We start from the raw sequence: 17,585 nt of genomic DNA on the forward strand, positions 1-17,585 counted from the left end.
AGCTTTTTCTCACTGCAAGCAGCACATCACACCAGTGGCAGAAGTAGCAGTGCTGCACCAGAAAAAGTATCCAGCGTCTTTTCCCTTCAACCATTTTCCACCAATGACTGAGAAGACCAGGAGACTTTGACTATATGATTTTGAGCTCCCCTTTCTTCTTCTGAGTCTTCCTTTCCCTTACAAACTTCACCTTCCAGCCTTTGTTCCTCTCTTTGCCCCAACCCCCCTTTCCTGGGCTTCCTGCATTCCCAGGACTTTTGTCTTCTTTGGCCCTCTCCTTGCCTTTCCTTCCATTGACTTCACTCTCCCCGTTTTTTCCTACCCTACTCTTTCTTCCTTCCTGCCCTGCTCTCTCTGAGGCCCTGAGCTGCTCAGCCAATGGCAACAAGAGGTCCTCTGCCCTAACTTCACAGCAGCTCATTCGGCAGCGCGGAATCCCTTTGCACACTGCAATGTGGATTATTCCCTGTCTCCCCCTCTTCCCATACTGCATCTTGATTACCATTCTGGAGATGCTCCAAGCATTATGCCGTTTTCCTCCTCTACCAATTCCCTGCTGTGTACAGCAGCAAATGTTACAAATCAGCTTTGCTGCCGTCAGCTTTCTTCTAAGCCGGCGTCCAAAAGGATTACTTCATTTCCCTTGTTTCCTGAGCAAAACTCCCTTCTCTTTTCTGCCGCCACACCACTCCTCGTGGCCCAATACCGAGGGGAAATGAGGGATCAACAATGCTCCCCTGTGACATTTCAGAGGCCAAATGAGCCTTCAATTTAAAGCCGCCAGTTGTTAGCATGTCTCTCTCACATAGGATTTGAAATTAAATATTGTGCAACCAACATCTGTTTCCCCATTAACATATACAGTGCATTTGAGGGAGGGAAGTGTCTGAGAAGGGTAATTCAAATTAAATATCCTATAGCTTAAATGCTCGGTTATAAATCTTACATAAACTGGGAAACTCTAAACAAATGCTTCAGGCTCATTTCACCCCCAGGCTACCTCTGCAAACTTTTTGCGGTCTCTCTCTGGGGGATTGCCTAAGAGCAACTTGTACAAACTAAATTTTCCTTTCCCTCCGGCTCTCCATAGAATATTCATCCCATCCCATCTTTTTAAGTATTCTCCACCCCACACCAGCTTAGCACTGGCAGATCGTAGACTTCTGAACACCCAACGGCATTAAGAGTTGCATGAAATCAGAAGACACACATCACTGGGAACGGTGCCTCTTTCACTAGATTGTTCCACTTTGTTTTTAGAGTTAAGGAAGCCACAGATTCAGTCTCAGAATGAGAGAGGCTCCGGTGTCATAGTGATGAAGGCAAGGGGGTGTTGGTCCCACTTACAGGAAAAGTTGCATCTGCTGAAATTCAAGGAAGGGATGTAGCTCAATGGTAGAACATCTATTTGCATGCAGAGTGTTTCTGGTTCAATCCCTGGCATCTCCTAGTAAGATTGGGGGAACTGTCTGAAGACCTGGAAAGCTACTGCCTCTGTGTAGGCAATATTTAGAACATGGGTAAGCAAACTAAGGCCCGGGGGCCAGATCCGGCCCAATCGCCTTCTAAATCTGGCCCATGGACAGTCTGGGAATCAGCGTGTTTTTACATGAGTAGAATGTGTCCTTTTATTTAAAATGCATCTCTGGGTTATTTGTGGGGCATAGGAATTCATTCATATATATTTTTCAAAATATAGTCCGCCCCCCCCCCCCAAGGTCTGAGGGACAATGGACCGTCCCCCTGCTGAAAAACCTTGCTGAACCCTGAGCTAGAAGGACCAATGGTCAGACTGGGTGTGAGGCCACTTCCTACGATGTACCACATCCTTATGTACCACAATAAAAGGAGCTTCTGGAGACATTGCTGGAGCCCAACGCCGATCAGCCAGCATGGTCTATGATCAGGAATGGTGGGAGCTGGAGTCCAGCAACACCTGGAGAACCACAGCTTCTCCATCCATGGCATATATATTTATTCCACTCAGAATTCATTGCCCTTTGCTATAGCATACAGGAATCAATGCTCATAAACTTTCCAGTCAAGGGCTTAAGCAGAGGTAGCCCTTTCTCAGGAAGCTATAGGAAATGGGAGTACTTCAGAGCTAATTGTGTTGGTTTTCCATTTGCAAGGCTTGTCATGGTTTTCACAGGGAACATTAATACACAGAGGTCTTCTGAGCTGCTGCTGAGGAAATGAAGCAAGCTACATGCACAACCATCAAATCAGCAACAGAAGCCAGTTTCCCTGAGAACTGGTCTCCTGTATCCTAACCAGGCGTCATAAGTTGCTGTTCACCTGGTGGCAAGCAGAAACTTCCTTCAGACAACCAGCCAAGGAAGCCAGGGCTTGCCCAATACATTTTGCTGCCTTCAGCAAAGCAACAAATACACACATACAAACAGTCAAGATATGTAATGTCCAAGGCCAATCAAGTTATTTTGGCACCCGAGGCAGATAATCCCACAAGTCACTCCACCATTCCCCGGCAGTAAAAATGCAATGATGATAAATTAAATAACTAGCCCTTTCACAAGACCCCCCCCCCAAAAAAAATCGGGTTCCAAAGGCACCAGCCTCACTCTGTCTAACGATAGGGCCAGCTTTGGATTCATTTATTTCGATTACTTTTGCACAAGTGACAGGGTGGTTTAAAAAAAAAAAGGCAACTCAGATAAAAGGAATACACACAATCAAGGAATAGCACAATCCTTAAAATAACATTTGCATAACAAATCTCCAAATAGCAATTACCAGTACCAGCAGCCGAAACAAATCCATTTGTTTAATCAGATGTTTCCTCCTACTAATGCCCAGCAGAAAGGGTGAGCCTTAACCAGCTGCCTAATGGGTATAAGGAGACAGGGCCAGACACACCTCAGTAGGGAGGGAGTGCCACATGCAGGGGGCCACCACTGAAAAGGCCCTTCTCTGGGCTTCCAAATCTTGTATCTGCTTGGACAACCAAGTAGATCTCATCTTCTGATCTTAATGCACGGGCAGGTAGTATGGGATAAGGTGTATTTTCAGATAGTTTCTGGGTGGGATTGCACTCCCCCTAAAGGATCAAGTATGTAGTCTGGGATCCTTTTAACCCACCTTTGTTTGTGGAGGTACACACTGTGGGATGTAAGAATCAGGTGCAGTCAAACACAACATTGCTAGAGTAGACATGAAGGTTGTCTCAGACCTCCAGCCAGAACGTCCTGCTTTCCAGGACTGAGACAAAATTTCTGATGTGTAACTTGAGATGGGCGTGGCCTCTCCTGAAGTAAAAAGAACCAGAACCACAGGCTGGCGACCATCTAGTCTCTATCGATGCCATCTTAATGACAGCACTACTAAAATGCAACCTTGGCTCCAGGCCAAGAGAAGAATAGCGGGGCTTTCTCCCATAAGGAGATAGTCACCACATTTAAACTATGTTCTAACCTTTTAAGTCTGCCTTCTGGGAACCTTTGTGTGAACAGATGCTTACTTGTGAGTAAACCTTTTATACTTTACAGAAGACTGTGTAGCATCTTATTTTAGGAGGGATTAAACAGGGAAGATACCAGGAAATGTTTACAGAGACTCTAACGAGTCTGAGCAAGCTATCTGCTGTGTGTGTGTTTAAAAAGGGGGAATATTAACTCTGCTGATTTTGTGGAACTTATAAAGACAAGTTGGGATAGGATATTGTCAGGGAACTGCCATCGGAGCCAGAGGGAGAGGGAGGGCTCCAGAGGGGTTCCGGAGAGCGTCCGGGGAGGGAGAGAAGCAGCACATCTTCTGGGGAAGGAAATCAGCGTAGCACCAGTGGAGAAGGGGGGCAGATGGGGGAATCGGCGAGGTGGCTCCATGACTCCTCGCCAGGGACCAGCGGGGAGAGCACGGGTCCCCTGATGCCCACACCCTCCCTGCGCAGAAGGCTTCCGCGCAGGGAGACTAGGCGGAGACTAGGCGTCAAAGAGCTTCTTTGCTGGAAGAAGTTCAAGAAACGCCCACTGACGGATTCTGCCAGCGATTGAGACAGCCACGGGCGAGTGACTGTCCAGACAGAAAGGGTTCACTCAGGCAACCCAGCCAGGTGTGGCACCGATTTACGCACAAGCAACTCCTAGAACCATTACAGATATCTTAGACAATATATCCTCCCCCGCATTCCTAAACATTCCCACACACCCTGCCTCTATGACAGGGAAGACCTTTGACTAGACTAGGTCTTCTTTTCTGATACATTTCAACATTCAGCTTTTTCTCTCCAGCCGCCACCCTCATCCCGGTCAAGCATATATGTAGCAGCTAGGAACCACGAGCCATCAAGGCTCTTTAACAAAACCTCTTCTAGTCATCAAAAGCTGCTGAGCAATTATTTTCAGCTTCCTCCAGAACTTTGTAGCCCAAGATGCTTTGCTACCTCAAGAGCAGCACCTGTCCCCCCCCCCCTTATGTTTGAGGTGATACTTTTAAACATTGCAGCAACATTTAGGCATCAATTTCTTCCTTCTCCTAGCCCTCTGAATTCTGCCACCTGAAGCAGCCTGATCCACTTCATTGCATGGTAGGGCTGTGTCCTTTTCCAGAACATCGTCTGTCCACTACTGGTCATTAGGAAGCAAGAGAAATGCTCCTCTCTGCATTTGGCACCACGCATCATTTCTGTGAAAATATTAATCCACGCAGTTCTGCTGTCTTCCTCATAGTTCTTCTGTCTTACACCTAATCTCTCATTTACCATGTCAATGTAGCTCTCCATTGCTATGTGGATTTGGTTTTTTTCCTCCTCCTTGTACTGTTTGCAGTACTTGTCGGATCGTCCAAATTCCTCTAAGCTCTCTATTATCTTCTTGTCTCAGCATCTTCTGGCAGGTAAACCTACATCTCCTTGCTGGCATCAAAATCACTGCAGAACTTCCCTTCTGAATCTAAGTAACTGTACTCAAATCCCACTTCCTCCATACGACGGAGCCACGATTCTCCATTTCTCTATAGCTAGAAAACATTGTGCACCAGATAGTGAGGAGTCTTCAAAAGTGTGTTGACCTAAATTTCCTTCCAAAGATATGATAGCTCCATTTGCCACTGCGGCACTTAGCAAAAGGGTTGCCATTCCCTAAAGGTCAAGGTAAAGGGACCCCTGAGAGTTAAGAGTCCAGTCGTGAATGACTCTGGGGTTGTGGCGCTCATCTCGCTCTACAGGCTGAGCGAGCCAGCGTTACTCCGCTCCACGGAGAGCCAGTGTGGTGTAGTGGTTAAGAGCGGTAGTCTCGTAATCTGGGGGACCGGGTTCGCGTCTCCGCTCCTCCACATGCAGCTGCTGGGTGACCTTGGGCCAGTCACACTTCTTTGAAGTCTCTCAGCCCCACTCACCTCACAGAGTGCTTGTTGTGGGGGAGGAAGGGAAAGGAGAATGTTAGCCGCTTTGAGACTCCTTAAAGGGAGTGATAAAGCGGGATATCAAATCCAAACTCTTCTTCTTCTTCTTGCACAGACAGTTTTTCTGGGTCATGTGGCCAGCATGACTAAGCCGCTTCTGGCACAACGAAACACTGACACCAGAGCAGCGCACGGAAATGCCATTTACCTTCCTGCCAGAGTGGTACCTATTTATCTACTTGCACTGGCTTGCTTTCAAACTGCTAGGTTGGCAGGAGCTGGGACAGAGCAATGGGAGCTCACCCCGTCACAGGGATTCGAACTGCCGACCTTTTGATCGGCAAGCCCAAGAAGCTCAGTGGTTTAGACCACAGCCTTCCCCTACCCCACCCCGAATGCCGTTCTCTGCTGGTGGTGCCACGATGGCAGGGTCTTAGTGGTGGCAGTTCCTCATCTGTGGAATACAGTTCCTGGTGAGGTGTGTCTGTCTCCCTCATTTCTAACATTTGGGTGGAATTGCGGGGGGGGGGATCCTGTTCACTCATGGCTGAAAAATACTGCTCCTAGCAATGTTGAAATTATTTCTCTATTGTGGCCTTTGATCTTTCTATTTAGAAAAGGTATTAGCTGCTTCGTCAAAAGGCCCTCCAAACTGTCTACAAATAAAATTATGGCTAAGACATGGCTAAAATCCACAGATCAATGGAAAACAAATATGCATTATTATTATTCACAGAAACATGGAATTTAGAGTTGGGTGCAGAGCGTCATCTAGTCCCTGCAATACAGGAATCACAGCTAAAGAACCCCTGGTGGAATCCAAACTTTCTTTAAAAACCTCCAAAGAAGGAGAGTCCACCGCCTTCCAAACTAGTCAGTTCCACTTCTTCTTCTTGTTGTTGTCACCATTGCCATCACCAACGATCAGCATTAAGAACAAATATAAAATTGTTTGTGTGTTCGGTTGTGTTTTAGAAACCCTGCAAATTATATTGCTTTGCAGTTTAATTGTTTGCTGTACTAGGCTCCTCTGAGAGGAAGGGAAGGACAGAACCTTAATAGACAAATGCAAAAATAAATAAATAAAACTGTTGTGTGTCCATTGTGGAGTCAATATATGAGGAAAGAGCCCCTGCTTTTTAGCTGTGCTTCCTAATCACAAGACTACACCAGCTCACCAGAGGGTTGTGCATTGGCTGAGTCATAGCCTGCCACTATTTTCTGGTGGGATTCACACAAATTACCAGGAAATTCAGCTTGCACAATTACAGTTGATTGCACAAAAACCCCTCCCCCTAAATAATCAGATTTTTCTTTCATAAGGAAACTGATGAGGAAACACATGGGATAACCCATACTTTGATGCAACGTCATCTAACCTCCCCACAAATCAGACTGGTGGTTCTCTAATCTCCCTGCAAACCAATCAGGATGAAGGCTCAATAAACGAGTCGCCAGGAAGCACCCATGATACAAGTCATATAAACCTCTACAATTCTAGGATGCAAACTCTGAATTCACCTCCAGGGACGGGTGTTTCCACACTATGGATTTCCCCCCATTCCTGCTTTCCTTCCTTCCTTTCCCCAAATTATGTTTATTTGTAGCTGTGTGCGTATGTTTGCATGCCTTTTGTAGACTAGAACAGAAGAGTTAGTTAAGCAATGCAGCCCTAGCAGTAACACAAAGGCAGCTGCCAATGGAAACATCACAGGCTGCCAAAAGATGAATATGTATTTAGAATTATCCCCACAACAACAGATTGTGTTGCTTTGTACAACACGGCTGCGGATTCTGGGCATTGTTGCAGTACAAATATTATGCAAGGTGTGGAGGAAGTGGATAGAGAGAAGTCTCTCTCTCCCCGTATCTCATAATACGAAAACCTAACACCATCCAACGAAGCCGAACATTTGCCGCTTCAGCACAGAAAAAGGAAGCTCTTTCCCACACAGCATATTAGTCAAACTGTGGGATTTGCTCCACAAAAGGCAGCGATGGCCACCAATTTAGATGGCTTGAAAAGAGAACGAGACGAATTCATGGAGGAGATTGTCTATCAATGGCTACTAGTCACAATGGTCAGGGAAAAACAATGCTGTCCAGGGTTGTAAAGCCTTCAGAGAGAATAATTGGGTGCACTCTTCCCACCTTGGATCAAATCTATGCTTCCAGGTGCCATAAGAAAGCTGCACAGATAGTGCAGGATAGTGCGCACCCCGGAAATGATCTCTTTCAGCTTCTGCCTTCTGGAAGAAGGTACAGGGTTATAAAGACTAGGACTAGCTGCCTGAGAAACAGTTTCTATCCAAATGCGATTTTGGTTTTAAACGCAGTGTAAGGTAGTCTGGGTACACTGGGACACGGGTGGCACTGTGGGTTAAACCACAGAGCCTAGGCTTGCTGATCAGAAGGTCAGCAGTTCGAATCCCCGTGACAGGGTGAGCTCCCATCGCTCTGTCCCAGCTCCTGCCAACCTAGCAGTTCGGAAGCACGTCAAAGTGCAAGTAGATAAATAGGTGCCGCTCCGGCGGGAAGGTAAATGGTGTTTCCGTGCACTGCTCTGGTTTGCCAGAAGCGGCTTAGTCATGCTGGCCACATGACCCGGAAGCTGTACGCCGGCTCCCTCGGCCAGTAAAGCAAGATGAGCGCCGCAACCCCAGAGTCGGCCACAACTGGATCTAATGGTCAGGGGTCCCTTTATCCTTTACCTTTAAGGTAGTCTTTTGTTGAATGGTTTCTTTAAATGTAAAGGTTCATCATTGTTCCACTCCATGTGTATGTCTTTAAGGGGCCAGAGCAAGGGCCAGAGCAAGATAACGAGACCCAGCTTTACAGCTGTGTAACATAGCAGGTGCTGCTGAGTTGTATTTGATTAAGGTGTGTCAGCATTTGGGTAGAGTATATAAGGAGCAGCATCTAGCTCTCCCATTACCCTGGGGGATGGGTTGGTGGTTGGGTCTGGTTTGTTGATGTATTTAGTGTAAATGGAGTTTTTGTTTTTCTTATTAAAACCTTCTTTAAGTTATTTTTGAGTCCCTTCTTTTTAATGCATGCTCTCCCCAGCAAGCTCTCTGCAGCGTTACCATACTGCAAAAAGCCAACAGCTTTGGTTATGGGCCCAGCTGCTGAGTGGATGACTGCATATTTTTGGACTCTGAGAAAGGTTTGAAAACTCCTTCTCCTGTTAGCGTAGTTTTTGTGGGTCTGGAAGAGTTCCAGAATGGTTGACCGGGTTCCTGAAGCTGAGAAGGCTCTGGTCTTCCCACAGCTGACAGATGAGAACTATAGTTTATGGTCTTTTCGGGTGGAGGCGCTTTTGACCTCTAGAGAAGTATGGACCTATGTAACTGATGACCCTCCTGACCCTGTGACTAATGCTTGGTCGAAAGGAGATGCAAAGGCCAGGGCGATAATTAATTTGGCAGTAAGCGACCAGCAAGTAGTCTATATGAGAAATAAGAAAACTGCCAAAGAAATGTGGGACAGTCTTGCAGCAGTGCATGTTAGAAAAGAGTCAGCGTCTGCATTGGCGTTTTTCAAGCAGTTGTACCAGACGAAGTTGCAGCCTGGTGGAGATTTGGCAGCACACTTGAGACGTCTGGAGGCAATACGCGGCGAATTAATTCGAAGGGACATGGAGGTACCTGATATTCAGTATGTTTTTATCATCCTTTGTTCCCTTAATGAGGACTTTGATGGTATAGCTAGCCAAATATCTGCCGTTCCACCAGCACAATTAACTGTGGAAGGGGTAACGGCAAGATTAATGAGCGAGTTGGATAGAAGGGAGGCTTGTGCCATAAGCACTCCTGTTTCCAGAAAGAATGAGGAATGCCATATGCAAACCTGTGGTGATACAACTGCATTTAAAGCTGCAAAGCGTTGTTGGTTCTGCAATAAGCAAGGACATTTTGCAAGGGACTGCAGATCCAAAAGAAAGCAAAGTACTCCCAAGTCTGTTTCTGTTCGTCAATCACGGTCATCAGCCCAGCAGCCGGCATCGTATAGTAGGGACAGAAACGAGCCACGAGCTTTTCACGCTCGGACTAAAGATCGTAAAAGAATTAAAGGTGCCAAGTGGAAGTCTTTTGTTATCGACTCAGGTGCATCTCAGCACGTCTGCAATGATCGAAGCTTGTTTATTTCTTTCGAAGAGGAAATTGGTAATGTACATTTAGCCAATTCACAAGTCTTGCAGTCGCTTGGCAGGGGTACCGTTAAACTTGACTCTTTAAACATTACAATAGCGAACTGCATTTACTGCCCGTCAGTGGACAATTTATTATCAGTAAGGTGTTTTGCTCGTCAAGGCATAACTGTGCGTTTCTTAAAGTCAATGTGTGAGTTTTTCGAGGGGAACAAACGTCTATTGTATGCCCGGGAATCTGATGGTTTATATAGACTGTATTTTCGCACCTACTCACAATCGTCTATAAATTGCAGAGCAGCACAGTCAAGCCAGGGGTTGAGGAATGTAAGGCCACATTCTGGGTGTGTCCACGAGGCGCACAGAATTCTGGGACACCTGAATTTTGCTGATGTAATTAAGACAAAGAATATTGTCGATGGCCTCAACTTAAAACCATGCAAATTCTTTATGCAGTGTCTATCCTGTTGCAAGAATAAGATTAAGGTTGCACGCAAGGGTAGGTGCTCAGATAGGAAAGTAACTGAGCCATTTGAGCGTGTACATTGTGATTTAGTTGGGCCACTCCCACCATCATTAGGAGGTTCAAAGTACTGGCTTACCCTGATAGACCAGTATAGTAGATACTGTTGGACTTATGCAATAGCTGAGAAGTCCCAAGCATTTGAGAAGTACAAGGTTTTTTGCAACTGGGTAAAAACACACTTTAACAAACCTATTAAGAACCTGTTTTCTGACCGGGGCGGGGAATTTGTTTCTGAGGATTTTGAGAAATTCCTGGAAGCGCAGGGGACTACTCATGAGTTATCTTGCCCCCGAAGTCCCTGGCAGAATGGGCTTGTTGAAGTTGTGCAGCGTGACTTGCAGGCAGGGGTTAAAACTTGTCTGCACGATGCTAATCTGCCCAAAGCGTTTTGGGCTGAAGCACTCCATGCTTTTTGTTATGTTAGAAATCGCAGTTATCATTCTGGTTTAGATGTCACCCCCTATGAGAAGCTGTTTAAAAAACGCCCTAATCTGAAATACCTACGTATTTGGGGTTCAGATGTAATTATGCATTATCCCGCTAAGCAGAAATTGGGTGAGCGTAGTGTCCAGGGAAAATTAATGGGCTACCAGCAGGGGGCGTACAGAATTTATATACCAGCAACTGGCAAATTTCATATTACCAGAAGCATGATACAAACTGTAAATTGGAATGGGGTTGCTGTTTTCCAAGATACTGATGGTATAAATGATACTGAGGAAGAAGAGGAAGCAGCAGCAGCAGCAGGAGGAAATGGTGATTCTGAATTAATAGAAAAAGACAAAAAGCCTGTTGAATCTGATAATTTGTTTGATGATTTAAAGTCACAGGCATCTGAGGGGAGGTTAGATTCTCTTGAGTTTTCTGACCGTGAGCTTAGCCTACAGGCACCTCTTCAATCTGACAATGATAATTTACAACCTGAAACTAGTAGTTCACTGAGTCCCATTAAGTCTGAGGAGTCTGACTCTCCTTCCGGACTGAGACGTTCAGATAGAAAGAGGCAGAAGCCACAACGTTTCGCAGATGAACATTTTAATACTGTGTATGCCAATAAGGTGGTTTTTGAGCCAAAAAGCTACAATGATGTTCAGAATTTACCTAAGCACCAAGCTGTAAATTGGTATAAAGCTATGAACTCTGAGATAGCTTCTTTAAAAGAGCATAACACTTGGTCTCTTGTACCACAAACCCCAGATATGAGACTTATTGATTCAAAATGGGTTTATAGAGTTAAAATGAATGACAAAAATGAAGTTGTAAGGTACAAGGCAAGACTAGTTGCTAAGGGTTTTCAACAAATTCCAGGCGAAGATTATGATTTGTGCTATTCACCAAGTGTAAAATATGAAACAGTTAAGCTTTTGTTAAAAGATGCATCACAACGTGGACATTCTGTTTATCACCTAGATATAAAAACTGCATATTTGTTTGCAGATTTAAAAGAACAAATTTTTATGCGTGTCCCTGAAGGCATAGACGCTGCTGAAGGTTTGGTATGCAAATTAAATAAATCCCTTTATGGTCTGCACCAAAGCGGAAGGAATTGGCACCAAACTTTAGCAAAAGAATTGCTAGATATTGGTTTTTCACAAGGAAAGGCAGACAATTGTGTGTTTATAAAGGAAAGGGCAAACTCTGTAACAAAAATATGTGTGTATGTAGATGACGTGTTAATTTCTACAAAAACTAAACAGGAATATGAACAGGTAGTTTCACAGTTACAGAAGAAATTTGATGTGGTGGAATTAGGCATAGCTAAAAATTACTTATCCATGCAAATTGAGAAAGGCAAAAATGGATCTTTTCTGGTTCATCAAACTGCAAAAATTGATGATCTAGTTGAAATGCTACGTTTAGAAAATGCAAATGGGAAGGAAACACCTATGGTGTGTGGCTTCACCGTTACAGGTGAAGATAAGCCATTTCCTAACAAAACTTTGTATCGTTCTGCTATAGGCAAGCTAAATTTCATTCAAAGAATCTCAAGACCAGATATAACTTATGCTTTTCACTTTCTGGCAAAATTTGTGGAAAAGCCCACTACACAATGTTTCTCTGCTCTTAAGAGAGTGGTAATGTACCTTAAACATACCAAACATTATAGGTTGCAGTTTACACCCAGTATTGATAAAGGTTTTGAAATTTTCCGCGATGCATCTCATGCAGTAGAACAAAATAATTGCAGGGGTGTGTCTGGTATGGTGTTTTGTTATAACGGTTGTCCATTTGAATGGAAGTCCCAGACACAAACCATTATTTGTCTCTCCACAACAGAGAGTGAATTATGTGCATGCGTTCAGGCCACTCGTGATGTAGAATGGTATCTGCAAGTATTTGCAGACCTACAGATGCAAGTAACACTACCAGTAAAAGTTTACCTTGATTCCCAGAGTGGACTCGCTATCCTATGTTCAGAGACCAATACGCAGCGCACTAGAGTCTTAAGATTACGTTTAGAATTTATAAAGAAACTAATTGCTGATGAAATGGTTGTATTTAAATATGTTCCAGGTGACAATCAAATTGCGGACATTTTTACTAAAGCACTTCCAAAGGTTACACATGAAAAACATGTACAAAGTATGCTTTATGATTTTGTTCCACAATGATGAACCGCAGGGGAAATGTTGAATGGTTTCTTTAAATGTAAAGGTTCATCATTGTTCCACTCCATGTGTATGTCTTTAAGGGGCCAGAGCAAGGGCCAGAGCAAGATAACGAGACCCAGCTTTACAGCTGTGTAACATAGCAGGTGCTGCTGAGTTGTATTTGATTAAGGTGTGTCAGCATTTGGGTAGAGTATATAAGGAGCAGCATCTAGCTCTCCCATTACCCTGGGGGATGGGTTGGTGGTTGGGTCTGGTTTGTTGATGTATTTAGTGTAAATGGAGTTTTTGTTTTTCTTATTAAAACCTTCTTTAAGTTATTTTTGAGTCCCTTCTTTTTAATGCATGCTCTCCCCAGCAAGCTCTCTGCAGCGTTACCATACTGCAAAAAGCCAACAGCTTTATGTGAGTATATTGTATTTAATTATGGGGTGTCAGAGTTTTTAGGGGCTAACCAGGCTGGGATAGCTGGGATAGCAGGCTTGTGGGTTTTTGAATGTCTGGTGTAGATTTTTTTTAATTTCGTTGTTCTGTATGGGAAAATGACAATAAAGATTATCGTATTGTATCGTAATGGAAGGCTCTCCAGGTGTCCCTATTTTCCAGGGACAGTTAGGGGTTTACAAAAGCCATCCTGGTTTCCGATACAATCCCAGAATGTCCCTCTTTTCCTTAGGACGTCCCTATTTTCCTCATAGAAATGTTGGAGGGCATGGAGTTATGTGACCCCTGAGCCAAGGAGATAAGTAACAATCCACCAACCAATCAATCTGCTTTATTGGCTTAGATAAGTAATTATGCAACAGCTGAAGGCAGCCCTGCATAGGGAAGTTTTTTTAAATGTTTGATGTTTTATTATGTTTTCATATATGTTGGAAGCCACACAGAGTGGCTGGGGCAACCCAGTCAGATGGGTGGGTCGTAAAAATAAAAATGGAATAGGATGCCCCTGTTTTCTCTGGAGGGATGTTGGAGGGTATGCAATGGCTATGTTCAGCTTCCACTGCCAGATGCAGTAAGTGCCTTCGAATTCCAGTTACTGGAAACTGCAGGAAGAGCCGTGTGTCATTGAGCTCAGGTCCTGTTTGTGACCTTCCCGTGGGCATTTGGTTGGCCATTGTGAGAACAAGATAAGAACATAAGAAGGGTCTGCTGGATCAGGCCAATGGGCCACCTAGTCCAGCATCATGTTCTCACAGTAGCCAACTCAATGCCACCGACCTTCTATGCAAGGTGGACATAGACGGGAGAGATGGCCCATTGGCATAATCTTCTGGGGAGTAGGATGTTACCTAGATGCTGAGCTGTTCTGACAAACAGACACTTTATGTGCAATGGGTGAGGTGGGAAATATCCAACACTGTGTCAATGGGTGAAGGGCTGAGAGGGAAATGCCTTGTTAATTGCAGGTATTCCCCCTATGACTATGAAATCCCCGTCATTGGTACGATCAGTGCAGGTTCTCGCCCTCAGCGCAGCACTGCATTCCCTACATCACCAACTCCCAAGGAACTGCTATCTACTCCCAGTATAAAAAAAACTAGCAGTGATCTACACATTGTCATCACCAAGAGAATGCCCTGAGTTACTGAGCTTATTTTGGGGGGAGCCCATCCAGAATCACTTATATTAATACTGTGATCGCCCAAAAACACCCCCACGACTGAACAGTAGATCACAATCGACCTGTTGGACATGCCTGCCCTACGTCAAAGATGGAGGAGCCTTTTTTTTCCAGTTGAGGGGCCAGACTCCTCTATGGTCAATTTTCAGGGCACTGTATGCCCGTGGTGGGTGGGACCTGAGGGAAAAGTGGGTGGAGCAACAGGGTACAGCCACACACCTTACCCTATCCTGCAGCCAGCCATGGTCACAGCGCAAGGACACTTTCCAGGAAGGAAAAAGCACCCAGGGAGGGCAAAGAGGGAGGTCACCAAGTGGTGTGACTTGGGAAGAGACCCAGATGCCAGATAAAAAAGCCAGGATCTGTCCCCCTAGACCTGAGATTCCCAGCTCCAGCCCGAAATAGAATCATAGAATCATAGAGTTGGAAGGGATCCCTAGACCAACCCCCTGCAATACAGGAATCTCAGCTAAAGCATCCATGACAGATGGCCATCCAACGTCTGGTTAAAAACCTCCCAGGAAGGAGAGTCCATCACCTCCCGAGGGAGACATCATGGATCTGTTTCTTGGTTGCATGTCTTGATCACCCTTCAAAAATGACTCTTGCTGCTGTGTAGTGTGTAGTGTGAGCCAGTGTGGTGTAGTGGTTAAGAGCGGTAGTCTCGTAATCTGGGGAACCGGGTTCGCGTCTCCGCTCCTCCTCATGCAGCTGCTGGGTGACCTTGGGCCAGTCACACTTCTGTGAAGTCTCTCAGCCCCACTCACCTCACAGAGTGTTTGTTGGGGGGGAGGAAGGGAAAGGAGAATGTTAGCCGCTTTGAGACTCCTTAAAGGGAGTGAAAGGCGGGATATCAAATCCAAACTCTTCTTCTTCTGTTTGAAAGACCAAGTTTTCTCGGCATGGACAAAATCTGGTGCCGATAAGCAATGCTGAAATTTTAGCTCAGGCCTCGAGGGTGGGCATTAAAAATGGAACGTTACTTGACTGGATGAATTAATGCCTTATGTTGAGGAGATGATGCATCTTCATTTAGAAAGAAGACTTCTTAATTTGGCATATTATTTACTCTTTGTCCTGCTCGTGTGTCAAGCTCGACATCTGTAGTGTTATAATGAATGCTTAAATAATATGCTTATTAAAAGCCTTTGTCTGTGGGCCTGACTGCTGTTGTTTTCGTGTTGATCGGCTTTTAGCTGTTGCCAGTTTTTCATTTTAATTTACAGATTTAGATATTAGAGTGAGACAAGCTTCATCAGACTTTATTCTGAATATCTGTTCCCTCCAACCACCAGGTAAAGCTACCTTATTTTACCACTTTTGACTTGTTTAACCTGGTGTTCCATCTAAAATTAATCTTCTGCTTTGCTAATATAAGAATTAACAGTGTCTCTGCTATTCTTTCTCCCCAAGAACCTGCCTTGTTTCATTCTGTTGACAGATCTTGAGAATTGCTGGATTTTACATTTTTTTAAAAAGGGGAATCAGCCACTGGCCCAGTCTTCAAATAACACTAAACTATGGTTTGGCAGAAACAAGCAAACACAAGGGTTCATTGAGAAGGCCAGCCACTGGGCTCTTCCTTCAGTGCTGCTGTTGCCATGTTACACGGGACTAAGCAATGGTTTGGCTAAGTGTTACATCTGAAACCAAGTTCATGGTTTGTTTTCCTCATGAAAACTAAAAAAACCAAGAGCAAACCTTGGCTACAGTTCACAGCTTGTCTGGAGTGAGACCACCCACAAACCTGGGAATAGATGTAATGCTAAACCAAACCATGGCTTAGCCATGTGCAGCAGCAGGAGGAGTGAAGGAATAGAGTGCAGAATAGTGCAGCAGGAGGAGGAGTGGAGGAATAGAGCAGCAGCTGCTGTCTTTGCTCTGGGAACCCATTTGTTTGTGCTAAGCCATGCATTGGGTTAAACCACAGAGCCTAGGACTTGCCGATCAGAATAGACTTGCCGATCAGAAGGTTGGCAGTTCGAATCCCCGCGATGGGGTGAGCTCCCGTTGCTCGGTCCCTGCTCCTGCAGTTTGAAAGCAAGTCAAAGTGCAAGTAGATAAATAGGAACCGCTCTGGCGGGAAGGTAAATGGTGTTTCCGTGCGCTGCTCTGGTTCGCCAGAAGCGGCTTAGTCATGCTGGCCACATGACCCGGAAGCTGTACGCCGGCTCCCTTAGCCAATAAAACGAGATGAGCGCCACAACCCCAGAGTCGGCCACGACTGGACCTAATGGCCAGGGGACCCTTTACCTTTTTACATGCAAACTGGGTCATTGTATCTTTCTTCAGGCCAGCATCCCAAGGTGTAGCCTAAAATCTAGTTGGCACCTGGGTAGTGGATAGTGGTCCATTTGGGCACCAATTTCAGGCTGCCTTCCACCAGCCTCTACTTGCCTGCTTTCCCACTTACAACCAGTCCAGAGGGTGGCACCACCAGTCAGCTTCCTCCTCCTTCGTTTCAGTGGTTCCGTTGTAGAACTGAGCAGAGAGGAGAATGAGGATGAAAGCTTGGCTCTGGCTACACCTACTGTTGACCTCTAGCCTTCTGCCCCACCAGTTCCAATGGGCCCCAGAAACTGGTGAACCCAAGAGAGTTTCACCTAATAACCCTGCTATCTTCCCCCTACACTCCATCTTAAGACTGACACCATTGCAGACCAGAAGCTTGCTCCCTATTTTGTGGCATTTACCTCGACCTACTATGGATTTGGTGAGCTTCATATGTTCCCATTGATTTCAGTGTGAGAGAATTAGCTTAACTGGAAGTGCTCTAACATTTGGTCACGACACACATTTGGAACATTATAAACCACAGAACCTCAAGCAGTCCCAGGCAAAACCAGATTGAGATTGCTTACCTCATCCACATTCTCAAAGGCATTGATGATGTCATAAGGTAAACATGACAAAAGGTCTATCACGAACCAGGTTTTCAGGTAGTTCATCCTGATGAGTTTGGGATCTGAGATGACCTCTCCACCAGGTCCAACAAAGGTTGTGTGAAAATTCAGGACTATGTCCACCAGGAAAATAACGTCCACCACGCTATCCAGAACCAACCATGCAATGTTGTTCTGCTTGGTTTTGAAGGACACGTTGTAAGGAACCATGATGGCCGTGTAGAAGGTGAGGATTAAGATGACCCAGTCCCAAGTGGTCTTGAAAGCGCAGTAGTGTAAAATGATATGTGGGGGAGTCTTTGGGGCTTCTTGCTTGTATTGTGGAAGAATATCCGAACCTAGCTGGAGAACCTTAAAATAAAAGATACGCAGGTGTTACCACATGGGTTATTGCTCATTACATCATGAACTCCCA

The 17,585-nt window shown here is 45.1% G+C and overlaps 1 protein-coding gene across 1 annotated transcript in view; it reads right to left on the reverse strand.

The window, feature by feature from the left end:
• Window positions 1-17,585, reverse strand: part of KCNH5 (potassium voltage-gated channel subfamily H member 5) — a 197,333-nt gene that overhangs the window by 128,434 nt on the left and 51,314 nt on the right. Inside the window, exon 6 of the mRNA XM_083517418.1 lies at window positions 17,129-17,521. Within this exon, the coding sequence (XP_083373544.1) occupies window positions 17,129-17,521 (393 nt within the window). The remainder of the gene's footprint in view (window positions 1-17,128; window positions 17,522-17,585) is intronic.

This window comes from Podarcis liolepis (genome assembly GCF_965112155.1).
Source record: "Podarcis liolepis genome assembly, chromosome: 1".
In the NCBI taxonomy this organism is placed as follows: Eukaryota; Metazoa; Chordata; class Lepidosauria; order Squamata; family Lacertidae; genus Podarcis; species Podarcis liolepis.